This window comes from Serinus canaria, chromosome 3 (assembly GCF_022539315.1).
Source record: "Serinus canaria isolate serCan28SL12 chromosome 3, serCan2020, whole genome shotgun sequence".
Classification (NCBI taxonomy): Eukaryota; Metazoa; Chordata; class Aves; order Passeriformes; family Fringillidae; genus Serinus; species Serinus canaria.
In genome coordinates, this window is record NC_066316.1 from 14,593,017 (window position 1) to 14,605,513 (window position 12,497).

At 45.1% G+C, this 12,497-nt stretch overlaps 1 protein-coding gene across 12 annotated transcripts in view; it reads left to right on the forward strand.

Moving 5' to 3' along the window:
- The first annotated feature begins 377 nt into the window (after positions 1-377).
- Positions 378-12,497, forward strand: part of EHBP1 (EH domain binding protein 1) — a 205,049-nt gene continuing 192,929 nt past the window's right edge. For 10 of the 12 annotated variants that reach the window (XM_050972586.1, XM_050972587.1, XM_050972590.1 and 7 more), the window contains exons 1-2: positions 379-631; positions 1,694-2,106. In XM_050972586.1, the coding sequence (XP_050828543.1) occupies positions 2,003-2,106 (104 nt within the window). In that variant the 5' untranslated portion in view covers positions 379-631; positions 1,694-2,002. Of the gene's footprint in view, positions 632-1,693; positions 2,107-12,497 lie in introns of all 12 variants that reach the window. The other 2 variants (XM_050972588.1, XM_050972589.1) reach the window with 1 other exon arrangement.

Sequence of the window (12,497 nt, forward strand, 5' to 3'; positions counted from 1 at the left end):
CGAGTCCCGGGGGCGGTGGCGGAGCCGCGCCCCTCCCCTGACAGCCCGCTCCTCACGCCGCGCCCTCCCCGCGGCTTTAGGAAGGGACGCCGCCAATCGCCGGGCGCTGACAGACGGCGGCGCTGACCTATCGAGTAGCCTCTCCCCAGGGCGGCCCCGCCTCCTCGGGCTCTCTGACCAATCAAAGCAGGCTGGGGGCGGGAGATGAGGATCTGCGATGCCTTCTCCTCTTCACCGCCTCCCCCCTCCGCTGCGCGAGATGATTGACAGGCGTGACATCCAATGGACCGCGGAGGCCTCGCGGCGGGGCCAATGATATGATGGGGGCGGGGCCTCGGCGGGCGGCGGGGGCGGGGGAGCGGCGGGCCGGGGTGAGGCGCCGCGCAGCGCCGGCAGGAGGGCGATGGTGGCGGCGTGAGGCGCGCTGCGACCCGCGCTGTCTGCCCGGCCAGCGCGGAGAGCGGCGGGGGAGCGGTGCTCGCCATGAGGCAGCGGGAGGACGGGGACAGCCGCAGGGCGCTGCCGGCGGCGGGGCTGCTGCAGTAATGGGCAGCGGCAGCGCTGACTCTCGCCTGCCGTGTGGTGCCAGCGCGCCCGCCCGGCGGGACCGCCCGCGAGGAGCCGGCGGCAGGTGAGTGCCGCACGGGGAGCCGCCCGTTCCCTCCCGCCGCTCCCGAGGCTGCCGCTCCCCTCCTTGCTCCCCGCCGCTGGCGTTTTAATTTTTAAACGGCTCCGGCTCCCGGCCAAGGGCGGGGGGCGCTTCCCCGGCGGGCTGGGCGCGGAGGTGACACGGGCTGCTGAGGCGGAGCGGGGCGCTCCTCGCCCCGGGGCTCCGTGGGGACTCACTCTCCCGGGGGCCATTCCGCTTCAGGTAGCCTCCTCGCCAGCTTTGATGCCATCCTACCCTGACCTCTCGCTAGCTGCGGCCAGCTTGTGCTTCCCTATATTCTTAATGGAGACGCTTTTCCCCCCCGCACCCAGCGCAGATGCTGCTTTCCTTTCGAGGGAGGGGACCCACCTGGATTTCTCCTCTCCCTTTTCACTTCCCTGATGATCATTCCTCAGTGCAGCATGGAGAGACATTTCCATTTCAATATGATGCAGCGAGGAAGATGGGGAATCCTGGGTAGCCAGGACTCGGGAAATGCCCCTTCCTCTCTCATCCTCCTCCTCCCCCTGGCACAGGCATTTGGGCAGCAGCACTCCATTTCTGTCTTCTTGGCTGATCCTTCTCTTTGGACAGAGAAATGGAAACGGGAGGTGTGTTAGAGGAAACAACTGTTACACCTTTTGTCATCAAGACAAAGAACTTCATCTCCCGGTGTCCCTCCCTCTGGGTGCATGTTGGCAGCACCTCAGCCACTTTGCACTGCTTCCCGGAGATGCTTCACAAGGATTCGGTGTGGCCCTGAGCTGCCCTTTTTTGTTGTTGTTGCCAGTTATGATGTTGCTGATAATAGGATATGTTTATATGTTTCCGAACAGTCTCGTGGTTTGAATTCCTGAAATTGCTGCAGTATCTTTATTTATTTATTTAATTGGGGTTGGGGTGGGGGTGTAGATGACAACAGGAAAGGGCTGTGTTCTTGTGGTTGCTCGTAGTTCTTTGAAAGGTACGAGATCACGTGCAATTGCAGCACTTAGTGAGAAGTGTATTAACCATGCTGTCTCTTCTCCCTGTCTTGTCTTCCAGTCCTGCAGTCTTCCCTTCATCTACTGTGTGAAGAACGATGATTCCGTGAGAGAACTTCCTTTCCATTACCTGTCTACTGCTACTGCATGCTGCTCCTGGCCGGTGATGAGCCATTCCGCTAGACTGGGATTTACCCTGAGGAGGGGAGAGGCAGAACATGAATTGTAGACATCCCCTCAAGTTTCTCCCACACTCCTTTTACTGTGTCTGTATATAAACCTGCTAGTATCAAGCACACACGCTCTTTGAAACCTACGTTGGTATTCACGCAGTTGCTGCTGTGTAAGAGGACTGGTATTTCTCACCACCATGGCTTCAGTTTGGAAAAGACTGCAGCGTGTTGGGAAACATGCATCCAAGTTCCAGTTTGTGGCCTCTTACCAGGAATTGATGGTTGAGTGCACCAAAAAATGGTAAGAAACAGCTCATGTTGCTGTAAAAAACAATGGAGTAAGTTGCTGGTGCTGAAATAGGAAGGATGTTGCTCACTGTGTATTGTGTGGTAGGTGCATGCTCTTGCATCCCCTTACCTTCTCTTGCCAGCCCATTGCAGAAGCAGCTGCATGAGCTGCTTGTCTTTCTCAGTGAGTGCTGGCTTTGCTGCATGGTTACCCTGGACCTGCTGGATTTGTTCTGTACTAATGATTTTCTAGGCTGGCATTACTTTTACCTTGAAGAGGAGGGTACATTTGTTAGCTCGCATCTGTGACTTGGTGTGGTTTTGGCTGTCAGTTTTGGGTTTTTAGTGGTGCTTTTTGTTTGAGCACCATGAGCTCTTTTCCAGCTGCCAATTCAGCTTGGTGATGCTGAGGGTTATCTGCTGACACTTGAGTGGTTTGACAGGGGCATTGGAGATCAGTGCTGGACATGGTGGTAATGGGACGTATGGGTTGGATGCCCCTTTTGGTTTTTGACTTCCTTACCTGAGGAGGTCACGTTTCTCTTTCTTCTTTTCCATTTTTCCATTCTATCCTTTTAACAGGAAGGGGCAAGAGGCAGGTCCTTGGGAATTGCCTTAAGGTGTTTGTTAAATCAGACAGGAATTTTGTTCCATGGTGGTCCAGTTGGATGGCTTTGGAGCTGACTAGGCAGCAGTTAATGGTGTGGGTCTGGCACATCATCTTTCCTGTGCAAAATGAGCTTAAATAAATCTGCTAGGCAAGACTAGAAGCAGCTTTTAAGTAGTCAGGGGAAGATCTCCATTATATAAATACTTAACTGCTGTTTTATATGTTTGGAATATTGATATTACTGACATAATTCCTCACATTAGTGTGAGCGTGTAGTGTCAGGGGATGAAGAAAATACTTTCCAGACCTCGTGGACTGAGATGTTCAAATTGCCTTGTAATAAACTGCAGCCTCCTTTCTAATACTTGGCCTTTCTTCTTGTTGGCAAGTTTGGCACATGCATTGGCTGCTTTCACTGGTTATGAGTAATTGCCTCTACAAATTTAAATTCTATCTCTTGGAGTAGGAAATCTCTGTCAAAAATGCTGTAAGGCTGCACACTGCTCTGTCTTAAAGGAGCACTGTCAGGTTAAATGTTTTGGATTTTTTCAGCAAGTTGTCTTCATGTTTAGGATGTTTAAGAATGGAATTTTTCTGCAAGTTGAACTTGCTTTCACAGAGTTAACTACAAATGGAAACATTGTAGAAGTTGAAATAACCTGTCCTGATTGTCTTAAGGGATCTACTGTCCCAGAGAGGCCGAGGAGTTTTCCACAGTAATTTTAGATGATCAGGTTTATTTCAGCAGTTGGGTTTATTTCTTATGTTCTGTTTGCATTAACGAGGGTGTTTTAGGTTTCATTTTCGTTTTGATTCACTTGTTGTTGATAATTTGCAGGATGCTTCAGCACTAAAGCATAAATCCTACAGGGGAACGTTTGCATTGGAATTGCAGCTAACCTTTCCTTGGTTTAAGAAAAAGTCATACACAAAAGTTCTCTTGTGAAGTATCTTATTATTTTAGAAACAGGCAGCTTATTGGTTAATCCTAACTGAGAGTGCCCACCTAGCAGAATGTCTGGGTATGAAGTAGTGAGAGAGCCATTCCAAACCTCAGATATGTAACTAATTTTATTGCAAAAAGGTCGTCCTTCTGAACCTTCATTCTACATTCTTGAGTTTAAATATAGACAAGATCAGTGCTTGTGTTGGTTATTACAAAGGAACAGTATGGTGGTGAAATGTGGATGAATTCTAGGAAAAATCACAATAGGGAACAATATAACTCATAAAGTCCTTTGACTGTAAGCTTTTTGATTCTGCTTCCTGCTATTTTGAGGACCTTAACAAAAAAAGTTGTTTAAGCATGCAACCTAAAATATTAGATTTCTGCTGCAAATCAAACTTCTATAGAAATGAAGGGTTAAATATTTATGTATTTTGAGAGCCTTCAACTATGTGTTTCCCTGGCTTTGGAGAAGGTACAGTTTCTGTGCATGCCCAGAGGATCGCTGCTTCATCTGTTTCTAAGTCTTGCCTCTGAGTTTGGCCCATGTGAGAACAAAACACAAGAAATGAGCTCCATATGCTGTTCTTGCTGAAAGCACTCAATATATATTAAGTGGCAGTGCTGTAGTCTGTAGTTTGTTTGATTGAAATGTAGTAAGCAGTAAGTTATTTTAATGTACTGGCATTTTAACAATGCAGTGTTTCTGGAGGAAAAGAATGCTCCATTCATATTTTAAAGTAAATGACAACACAGTCATAAACACACTGGAACTGAGAAGTGTCTGTAAGCAAGGATTGTGCATGACCAAAACAGGCTGTGTTCCTTTTTGTGAACTGCTGTCTTCTGTTAGGTTTGCATTTGTCTGACTCTTCAGAAAGAGACTTGTGTGTTAGAATATTTTTGTACTGATTGTGGATGGTGTGCAAGGTTGGGTGAATTTAAGGTTGTCTTTAATACTCTGTTTTCTCTGGACTTGTATTGATTGGAGTTTTTAGTTTGGTTTGGTTTTTAAATTTATTTTTTTTAACTTGGTGTTTAAAATAGCTCCTGCTCTTTTTTTTCTGGCATTCTCCTGGCACTGTGAGAAGTTGCCACTGCTGTAGTGTTGCTGCTTCACTTTTTTAAAGGATTATATTATCTCTAAGCATTTGGCCAGACTGGGCTGAAACCTTTCCTTGCTATTTTTCTAGTCTATAATTTCTAATTCTTGTCACTAACTAATGGTTACAGGCAGCCACTCACAAATGATTGCTTTTCCTTGGTGGTGTGTTTGGGGGAGATAGGTCGTGATGGAGTGTCCAGTGTTGTCACTGTTCCTTATTTTTCAGATAATTAACAGGACTGAGTCCCTTCTGTGGCATTTTGGCAGCTCCCACTGACCCAGACCTAATTATTGTGGCTGCTCAGTACCTTTGAAAATTTGAACAGTTGGTTTATTTAGAACCTTTCATTAAAAATAAATAAATAAAAAGATGTAGTCTTGGTCTTTAATATGGATTAGTGACTCCTGCTACTGCAAAAACATAGTACTAATCATATAAGCAGTTGATTTTTTTGAAGGGTGCTTGCTTTAAAGTGCTGGAGTGTGTCATCCTCCATTTACCCTTGGACTAAGCTGGGGCAGCTCAGGATTTTCCACACAGCCTCACCAGTGAACTGCAGCCCTGGCCTGAAAGGACCACATGTGATACCAGGGAGTTAATTCAGTGCTTATCCTCAGTACAGAGTCATTGAATAAAACCAGAAGTCAGCCTCATTCATTTTGCTTAGGCTTGTACAGAAAGAGATGTATTTCCTGCTCTGTGCTCTCAGGGCAGAGGGTTGCTGTGTGGGGGAGGAGCTTGCTGGGCATCCCTGACAGCTGGAATGCTGTGACTTGTTCAGGGAACCCAGTCCAGTTGCCTGAACATTGGTGTCAGGCCCTGTTTGGGGTGCCTTTGGGTTTGCTGCCAGTTTGAAGAAGCCCAGGTCTCCTGTTGATCCTGGTTCAAGCTGCCAGCCTAGCATGAATCTCTCACGCAACCTGGGGCTGTCCAGCTGCTGGAGGCCTCTGTTCTGGCAGCTGAGTTGAGGCTTGTCTGAGATTCAGGCTCAGCAGAGGAGGAAACTTGTCCTTTGGACCAGAGATCAGTTCCAGTACTTGGACCTGAAGCTCTGATAGCAGTTTTATAGAGCTGCTGAAACATCTACTGCTGAACACATGAGCTCTTTAGGGTGCCTTTTTTGTTTCCTTATTGTTGTGTGGTATCTCATAAGTCAAGAACTCAATAGAGGCTTCAAATGTAATATTGACTGTTTTCCACAGAGAATGGCTGAACTTAGAGAATTCAGGCTGCCAAGTTCCTAACTTGTCATTGTTCATTGGATACTTTTATGAGCAAGAAAGCTGCTCACCTGAACATAGGTGCTAACTGCTTACAAAGGCTGGAAAAGACTAAACATAGAGGCTTTTATACAGGATTTGTGTTCAGGAGTTGCTTTAGAGATAAAGAAAAATGTTATTTTTGTACAATGTTTGTATTGTCTGTCATTTCTTACATGAACTGCTTTGCTTTTAAATCCTGCTTATAAATACAGTGAGCCATGATGTTTAAAAGGGTTAAACTTTTCATATGTTTAGAAGCTTTAACTGAAGACAGGCTTCATGTCCATGAGGCAAGTTGCCTATTTTTATATTGATTAGGTATGGTCTGAAGTAGGTTCTCTCTTTTCAAATACACATATTTCTCTTTTGGAAATGAAGTAAGGCTTAATCTTTTTTTTTTTTTTTTTTCAAAAGGCTTTAGCCATCTGTTTTCCTCTTCTATTGTAGTTTCATAACTGGATGCTGCAGGAATCTTAAGATTTGGCATGCATTGTGCATGGGAGAGAAATGAGCTTTTTGAGATTGCACGGTTCACAGTGATCTGCTTGCCTTGTGCTTGCTGCTTTCCAGCAAACCCCTCAGTGCCAAAGGCCGCCAAAAGAACTGGGCTTAACTGGTTGCTTTAGAATCCTTGTTTGCCGGCATGGGGTCGGCTGTCACATTGCTCAGGTAATTTTCTTGCTTTGCACGGCTGTTAGAGGGGATTTCCTGAGTCCTTAAATGCATTTGACTATAAAGGGTGATCATAGTAAATCTCTTTGAATTAGTTTTGCTGTGCACTGTGCTGTTGTGTCGTGAGCTTGCTCTGCAGAGTTTTTGATCAGACTGGTGTGTTGGGGATACAGGTGTACTGTAGTAAATATAACTTGTGCAAGGAAAGCACCATGCAATTTCTCCTGTATTTTATCTTCTGTTCTTCTCAATGAAATTGTACTCTGTCCTTATACTTTTTATTGAGTTCTAATTCCACACTAAATAATCTCCATTTACAAATACACTTCAGCATTTTCTTTGCCATCCATTTCTGGTTTTGACTGAGGATTTTTTGAAGGCTTAAACTGTGTGTCAAACCTACTCTTTCCAAATAATCACCACCAGCTGCCTTACAGCTGTCTTCCCCCTTTCTTTCTGCAGTCAATTAAAACACATTTACTGTCCACATGCAAAGGCAATTCTCCTCTGTCACTTTGGGTCTCTCTTATTTGTATCAAAAAGAAAATCCTTCATTGCAGAAACCTAGATTTACTCCTATGGACTCTGCCTGACTTCTGTCAGGAGGTTGTCTATGAATCCAAATTCCTTAATGTCAGCTGCTTTCTTTCCCTACCTTGCCAGGCTCCCCTCCTAAGTCTTTTTATGGCCTCAGGTCTGTTCCATGGACCACAAATTAGGGATTTCTCATCAGAGTTGCTGGCTGCACGTTAGCAGCAAAGAAATTTCGGTAGGAAAGGTACGGGTGTTTGTGAAGTCTTTTTTGCTGATGACTTTTTTAGGTTTCAGTGCTGCACATTTATACCCATTTTCTATCTGCAGTAATGTCTTAATAGTGCTTGTGTCTCTGTGTCCAGTTTCTAAAAGAATGCATTGCTGCAGGCACAAAGTTTAGGATCTATAGGGTCAAAAGATTTGGCATAAATACTTGTTCTGAATTTTGTTTGTCTCTGAAAGACACATTTCTTTTCAGCAATTCCTTTTTTCTTGTCCTATCAGTAACAGAAATAATTAGCAAAAGCAGAAAATGTTCGATTATATCCAGTTGTAGACATATTTCATTTAAATGGTCAGAGTGGTGAAGATGTCTCCTTGAATGAATAAAATACACTAACTTATGTTCTAACATAGGTTTACTTTTTGAGAGAAAAACTCTGTGTGCCCATAACTTCCTCATGGAGCTTTTGGAACAAATAAAACCTTGCTCTATTCCTGCAGGCACTGTGGTGCACACATGCTGTAAAGAATGTGTGCTGTTCATTTGAACCCAGTGACTTGAACTGCAATAAAGATTTCAATTTGTTTTTTAGGGTTGTATCCATCTGAATATTCTTCTCAGCTCTTTGTGTTATGAGGTGAAATAAAATGAAATATTATGACATTGTGTAGGCCTCATATGAGCTGAGTCTGCTATCTCTTAGACTGCTCAGGTTGTATAGTGCCAGTCTGTTGCTTCAATTAGTTTTTAATTGGCTGGAGAGAGCTGAAGTCCCTTTCACAGTTTAGTGTGAATAAGGAGGAGGAGGAGGAGGCTGGTAAGGTTGACTAAATCTGGGGAAACTACTCTTATAAAACAAACCCTTCAGCTAGGGTAGTAAAAGCATTCTGCTTGGGTGGCTTTCTGAGAATATGGGGGCGGGTGTGTGTGTGTTTATTTACTTCTAAAAGCTTTCCCAGTTTACTCTAAGGAGAGTGTGTGAAGTGTGTGTTTGTTTCCCTTGCCCCTCTCTCCCCTTTCACTCCTCGGGGGAGAAGCTGGCCCTTGCAGGCTGTTTGCTACCTTGTGGGACACTCCTTGAGCTACCCGCTGCACAAAGTCTGTCTTGTGTGTCCTGGAGTGGACTCTGAAACACAGGAACTGTGCAGATGAACTTTTGTTCCTATTAAGATATGCGCAGAGCAGAAGGGTAAATAAAGCTGTCCTTGTTTTCTTCCTCTTGTCTTTATTTGAAAAATGTCTTTCTGCAGCGTACAGTTTCTGTAAGTGCACCAGAGCCTCTCATCTGGAAGCTGTGTATTTTGGCACTTGAGGTATAGGGTAGCTGTGGCTCTTGGCACCTGGAGAGGCATTGCAGGGATTTGGGAACTGTGGGTAAAGCACGAGCTAAAATTAGCAGAACCATAACTAACATTGCTGTTGTCCAAGGCTGTGACTCATGAGGTTTTCTGGATTCAGAAGTGGAGTGGGATGTCACTGTCCCTAAGCAGCAGTTGTGTTCTGCCCTGGAGCAGAGGCAGAGTGACAGTGAGGCTGTGAGGTGTGTTAGTATTAAGTGCCATCAACTTCAGCTCCCATTTGTGAGGCGAGTGTGAACTACAGCAGCTGAGGAGCAGGCACACCTCCCTTATGCTGCCCTGATGCAATGGGGAGGAAAATCTGCCAGAGCGGTGAGATGAGCCACAGCTGCAGGCAAGAGCATCTTAGGAGTGCTTCAGCTAAATCACCCAGATCCTGAGTCAGTGCCCTGTGCTGTCACTGTTGGGCTTCAAAGTGCACAAGCTTTTGAGATGAATCAGAAGTGCATGCCCTTCTGAACTACAGTTTCTAGCTGCCTGCAAACCTGTAAAGATGAGCAGTGCAGAAGTAATTCTTGTTTGCCTGTTGAGGCTCTCTTTGAGGTGGAGACTCATTATCGGGGGCTCTTTTTGTTTCTAATTTATTATTTAAGGAGACTTTCTTGAGGATTACTCCAAAGCTATGGCCAGGCTCTGCAGCTGCTTAACTGTCTGCAGCTGCTGAGCTGCAGTTTCTGTGGCTCTGTGTATTTATTTTAGCACAAACTGGTTTGGGGTTTTATTTCATGTGCACGCTCCTGCAGTGTTCTGTGGGCTTTGTTTTGGGTGAGCTGCTGTATCAGCTTAACAGCACACAAGCAGCTCTGACTTTTCATTTCTAATGGATCTGTTTTGAAAAATGACTTCGGTGCTGACCAAACATCACAAAGGCAAAATAATTTCTAGTTCCAGGAACAACTGAATTAGAGCAATCCAGGGTATTTTAAGACTCTCTCCTACCACATCAGTTTTGGCTCCTGTATTACTGCTGCTAGTTTCCTGTGTGCCACCTCCACAAGCACCTGTAATGAACAGTTACCCTTCGTGTTCAGTGGCTTCTTTTCTCACCAAAGAAGTGCTGTGTGCTGCCTTGGTGCAGTAGGACAGGTCAGAGCTGTCTGGGGCTGCAGGATGGGTGGCACTGGCTGCTGCGGTAGGAGATGTGGCTTCTGATGGGTGCAGCTTTGCTGGGAGTGTAAATTCATCTACTCCTGTCAGGACAAGCCCCATCACCTTTCACCTAGGCCGAGCAGACAAAAGACATTCCCTAAGTCAGCTCTTCCATTAGGTATGTTGCTGCCTGATGCCCTAGGATGATAGCTGTCCTGACCTTTCTTTAGAGCTAAGACTGATGCAGTGATGCCTCTGCTTTTACATGTGGTGTCATAAACTAACTTCCCCCTCCCAGCTGTGCTTGGGAAGAGTATTTGCATTGCCAGTACTGTTAATACCAGAAGCTGTATTGAATGAAGTAACTGGAGAATCTGCATCATTGAATCCAGTTGGCAGCACATTGTACTCTGCCACTCAGCAAGTACTGTGAATTTCCTTGACTTTCTGTGTCTGCTTATTGAGTAAACTCTGAATCCCTTTGTTTATGTCAGTACACAGGAAGAGATTTAAAAGAACAAAAAAGAGCTGTCAAAAGTTCTCTTCTCCAGCAAAGATCTAGCACAGATCTGTAAATTTCCAAACCAACCTGTTGCTGATTTGTCTTTGGTTTATTAGCGGAGGATTTAACCTTGACAGCTCCTGGTGACACCTGATGTGGTTACAGCTCTGGCTATGCTGACAGGTGGGCAAACCTATTTGGCTGTGTTTTCTAGCTGTACCTGTCTTTTAAGAGTTGTGTCTCTTTGTCTCTTGGAAAACTGATTTAGTGGTTTGTCATTTCCTGTAAGTAACTTGAGCAATAGTTGTATAAAGCTGGGAAAAATTTCAAGAGGACAAGATTTTTAAACTTCTTTTTCTCTTCAAGAGCAGATCTTAACTGGATAGAGAAGTTAAGGTGGGGAGATGTTTCTAAAAGCTGACACGTGACAAAGTGTCACCTGTGCATAATAAGTACATATAAATATATAGTTCAAGATGTGGTGTGTATGGATAGAGTGCTTGGAGTAAGTGTCTCTGGAGTGAGTGAATTCCCCTGCATTCCTTCATCTTTGACACGTAAGAAAATTTTAAGAATGAGAAAGGCCTGACCCATTTTTTACCACTTTCTCTCATACCACAAAAATTGGAAGAATTTATAACCTCAAAATTTATGCCTCAAAACCAAGCATTACTTGGTTTTGAGGCATATTTAGGATGGCTTTTGTTTACTGTTCACACTTTTTGAAAGATACTTTTTTTAATAATACAATCGTGTTTTCACACCCCTTCCTCCTCTTTTTTGGGATTTGTGCATGTGGAAAAGGGAATCATGGGTTGTAAGCTCTGCTTTTGTTTGTTGGTGGGGTTTTTTTGTCTTTACTGCTAAAATGGTTTACTTTCTTCCCTGTAGATGGCTACTCTGAGCTCCAGTGTCTACATATCTGTCCAAGATACTGGGACAGTCTTAAAGCAATAAAATAATTATTTCCTTTTCCATAGATTCCTTTTTTTCCCTATACTAAATGGTACTAAATGGGATTTGATTTTTTAAAATTTTTAGCTGAAGGCTCACTAAGAGTTATCTTAACACCCTAAATTCTCATAGCCACTGATGTAATCAAGGGATGTTTTGTTGCTGGAGGATTGAGAGTGTGTGATCACCCATAGTGCTAGAATTATAAATGAGTGCTGCTTGAGACAAGGTGCCTTCTTTAGTCTGTGACTGTCCTGTCAACTGGGGGATGGGAGGGAGAAAGGCAGCTTTTCCTTCCTGCCTCCACACATCTTTCCCTCTTTTCTGGGAAGAAAAGCTGAAGGCCTGCAGCTGCTGCCAGGAGAGAACTGGAGTAGGGCCCTACAGAGAACTGGGTGTGAGGGACTGCCCCTGGCAAGTCACCTGCCACCTGTGGGGCTGTGGCAGCCCCTGTGCCCCACAGCTCCATACCAACACTGCTGCCAGTCTTGCAGAGAGCCAGGACACCTGTTTCCTCCAGGCATCCAACACTGTTGTGGTTGATGGGTCCATGCTGTCAGTGGTTATGACAAGTTTTCTGCTGTGTTGTTGGTTTTGAACCTTGGGCCTCTCCCTTATTTTTAGCTTTGCTTCATAGAGGGGGAAGTTTTCTTGTGATGTCAAAACACGCCTGAGTTTTCTGTCTGGCCAGCAAATTCAGCATTGGATTGGGAAGTTTCAGCAGGCAATTCCAACTAAGGTTTGCAGGGGTGGAAACCTCCAGCTATTATTTCCATGGGTTGTGTGACAAAGGGCCTCTGGATAAAATAGAGAAGTCTTGGTCAGACCCTACGGCTGCAGGTAAAAATCCATGCCTTCACCTTTTATTAGACACTGGAGAATCTGCAAGGGCAAAAGCTGCTGGCTGCCCAGCCTCTTTCCCTGTGCCTGGAACTAGAGTTTGTGTCAGTCTGTGCTTCTATGTGGCCATTTGTGCCGTGTATTTTTGGAGCAGGGAGCTGCTAGATACATTTCTGTGTTTCTCTGCTCCCCATCTGTTCCTGGAGCTACCTTCTGCTCTAGCTGCCTCGGGAGAAGCTGTATTGCAAGGGAAAGCGGCAGTAAAACCAGGCCTTACCTGCATTTTCATTGTGAGGATTATCCAGTCC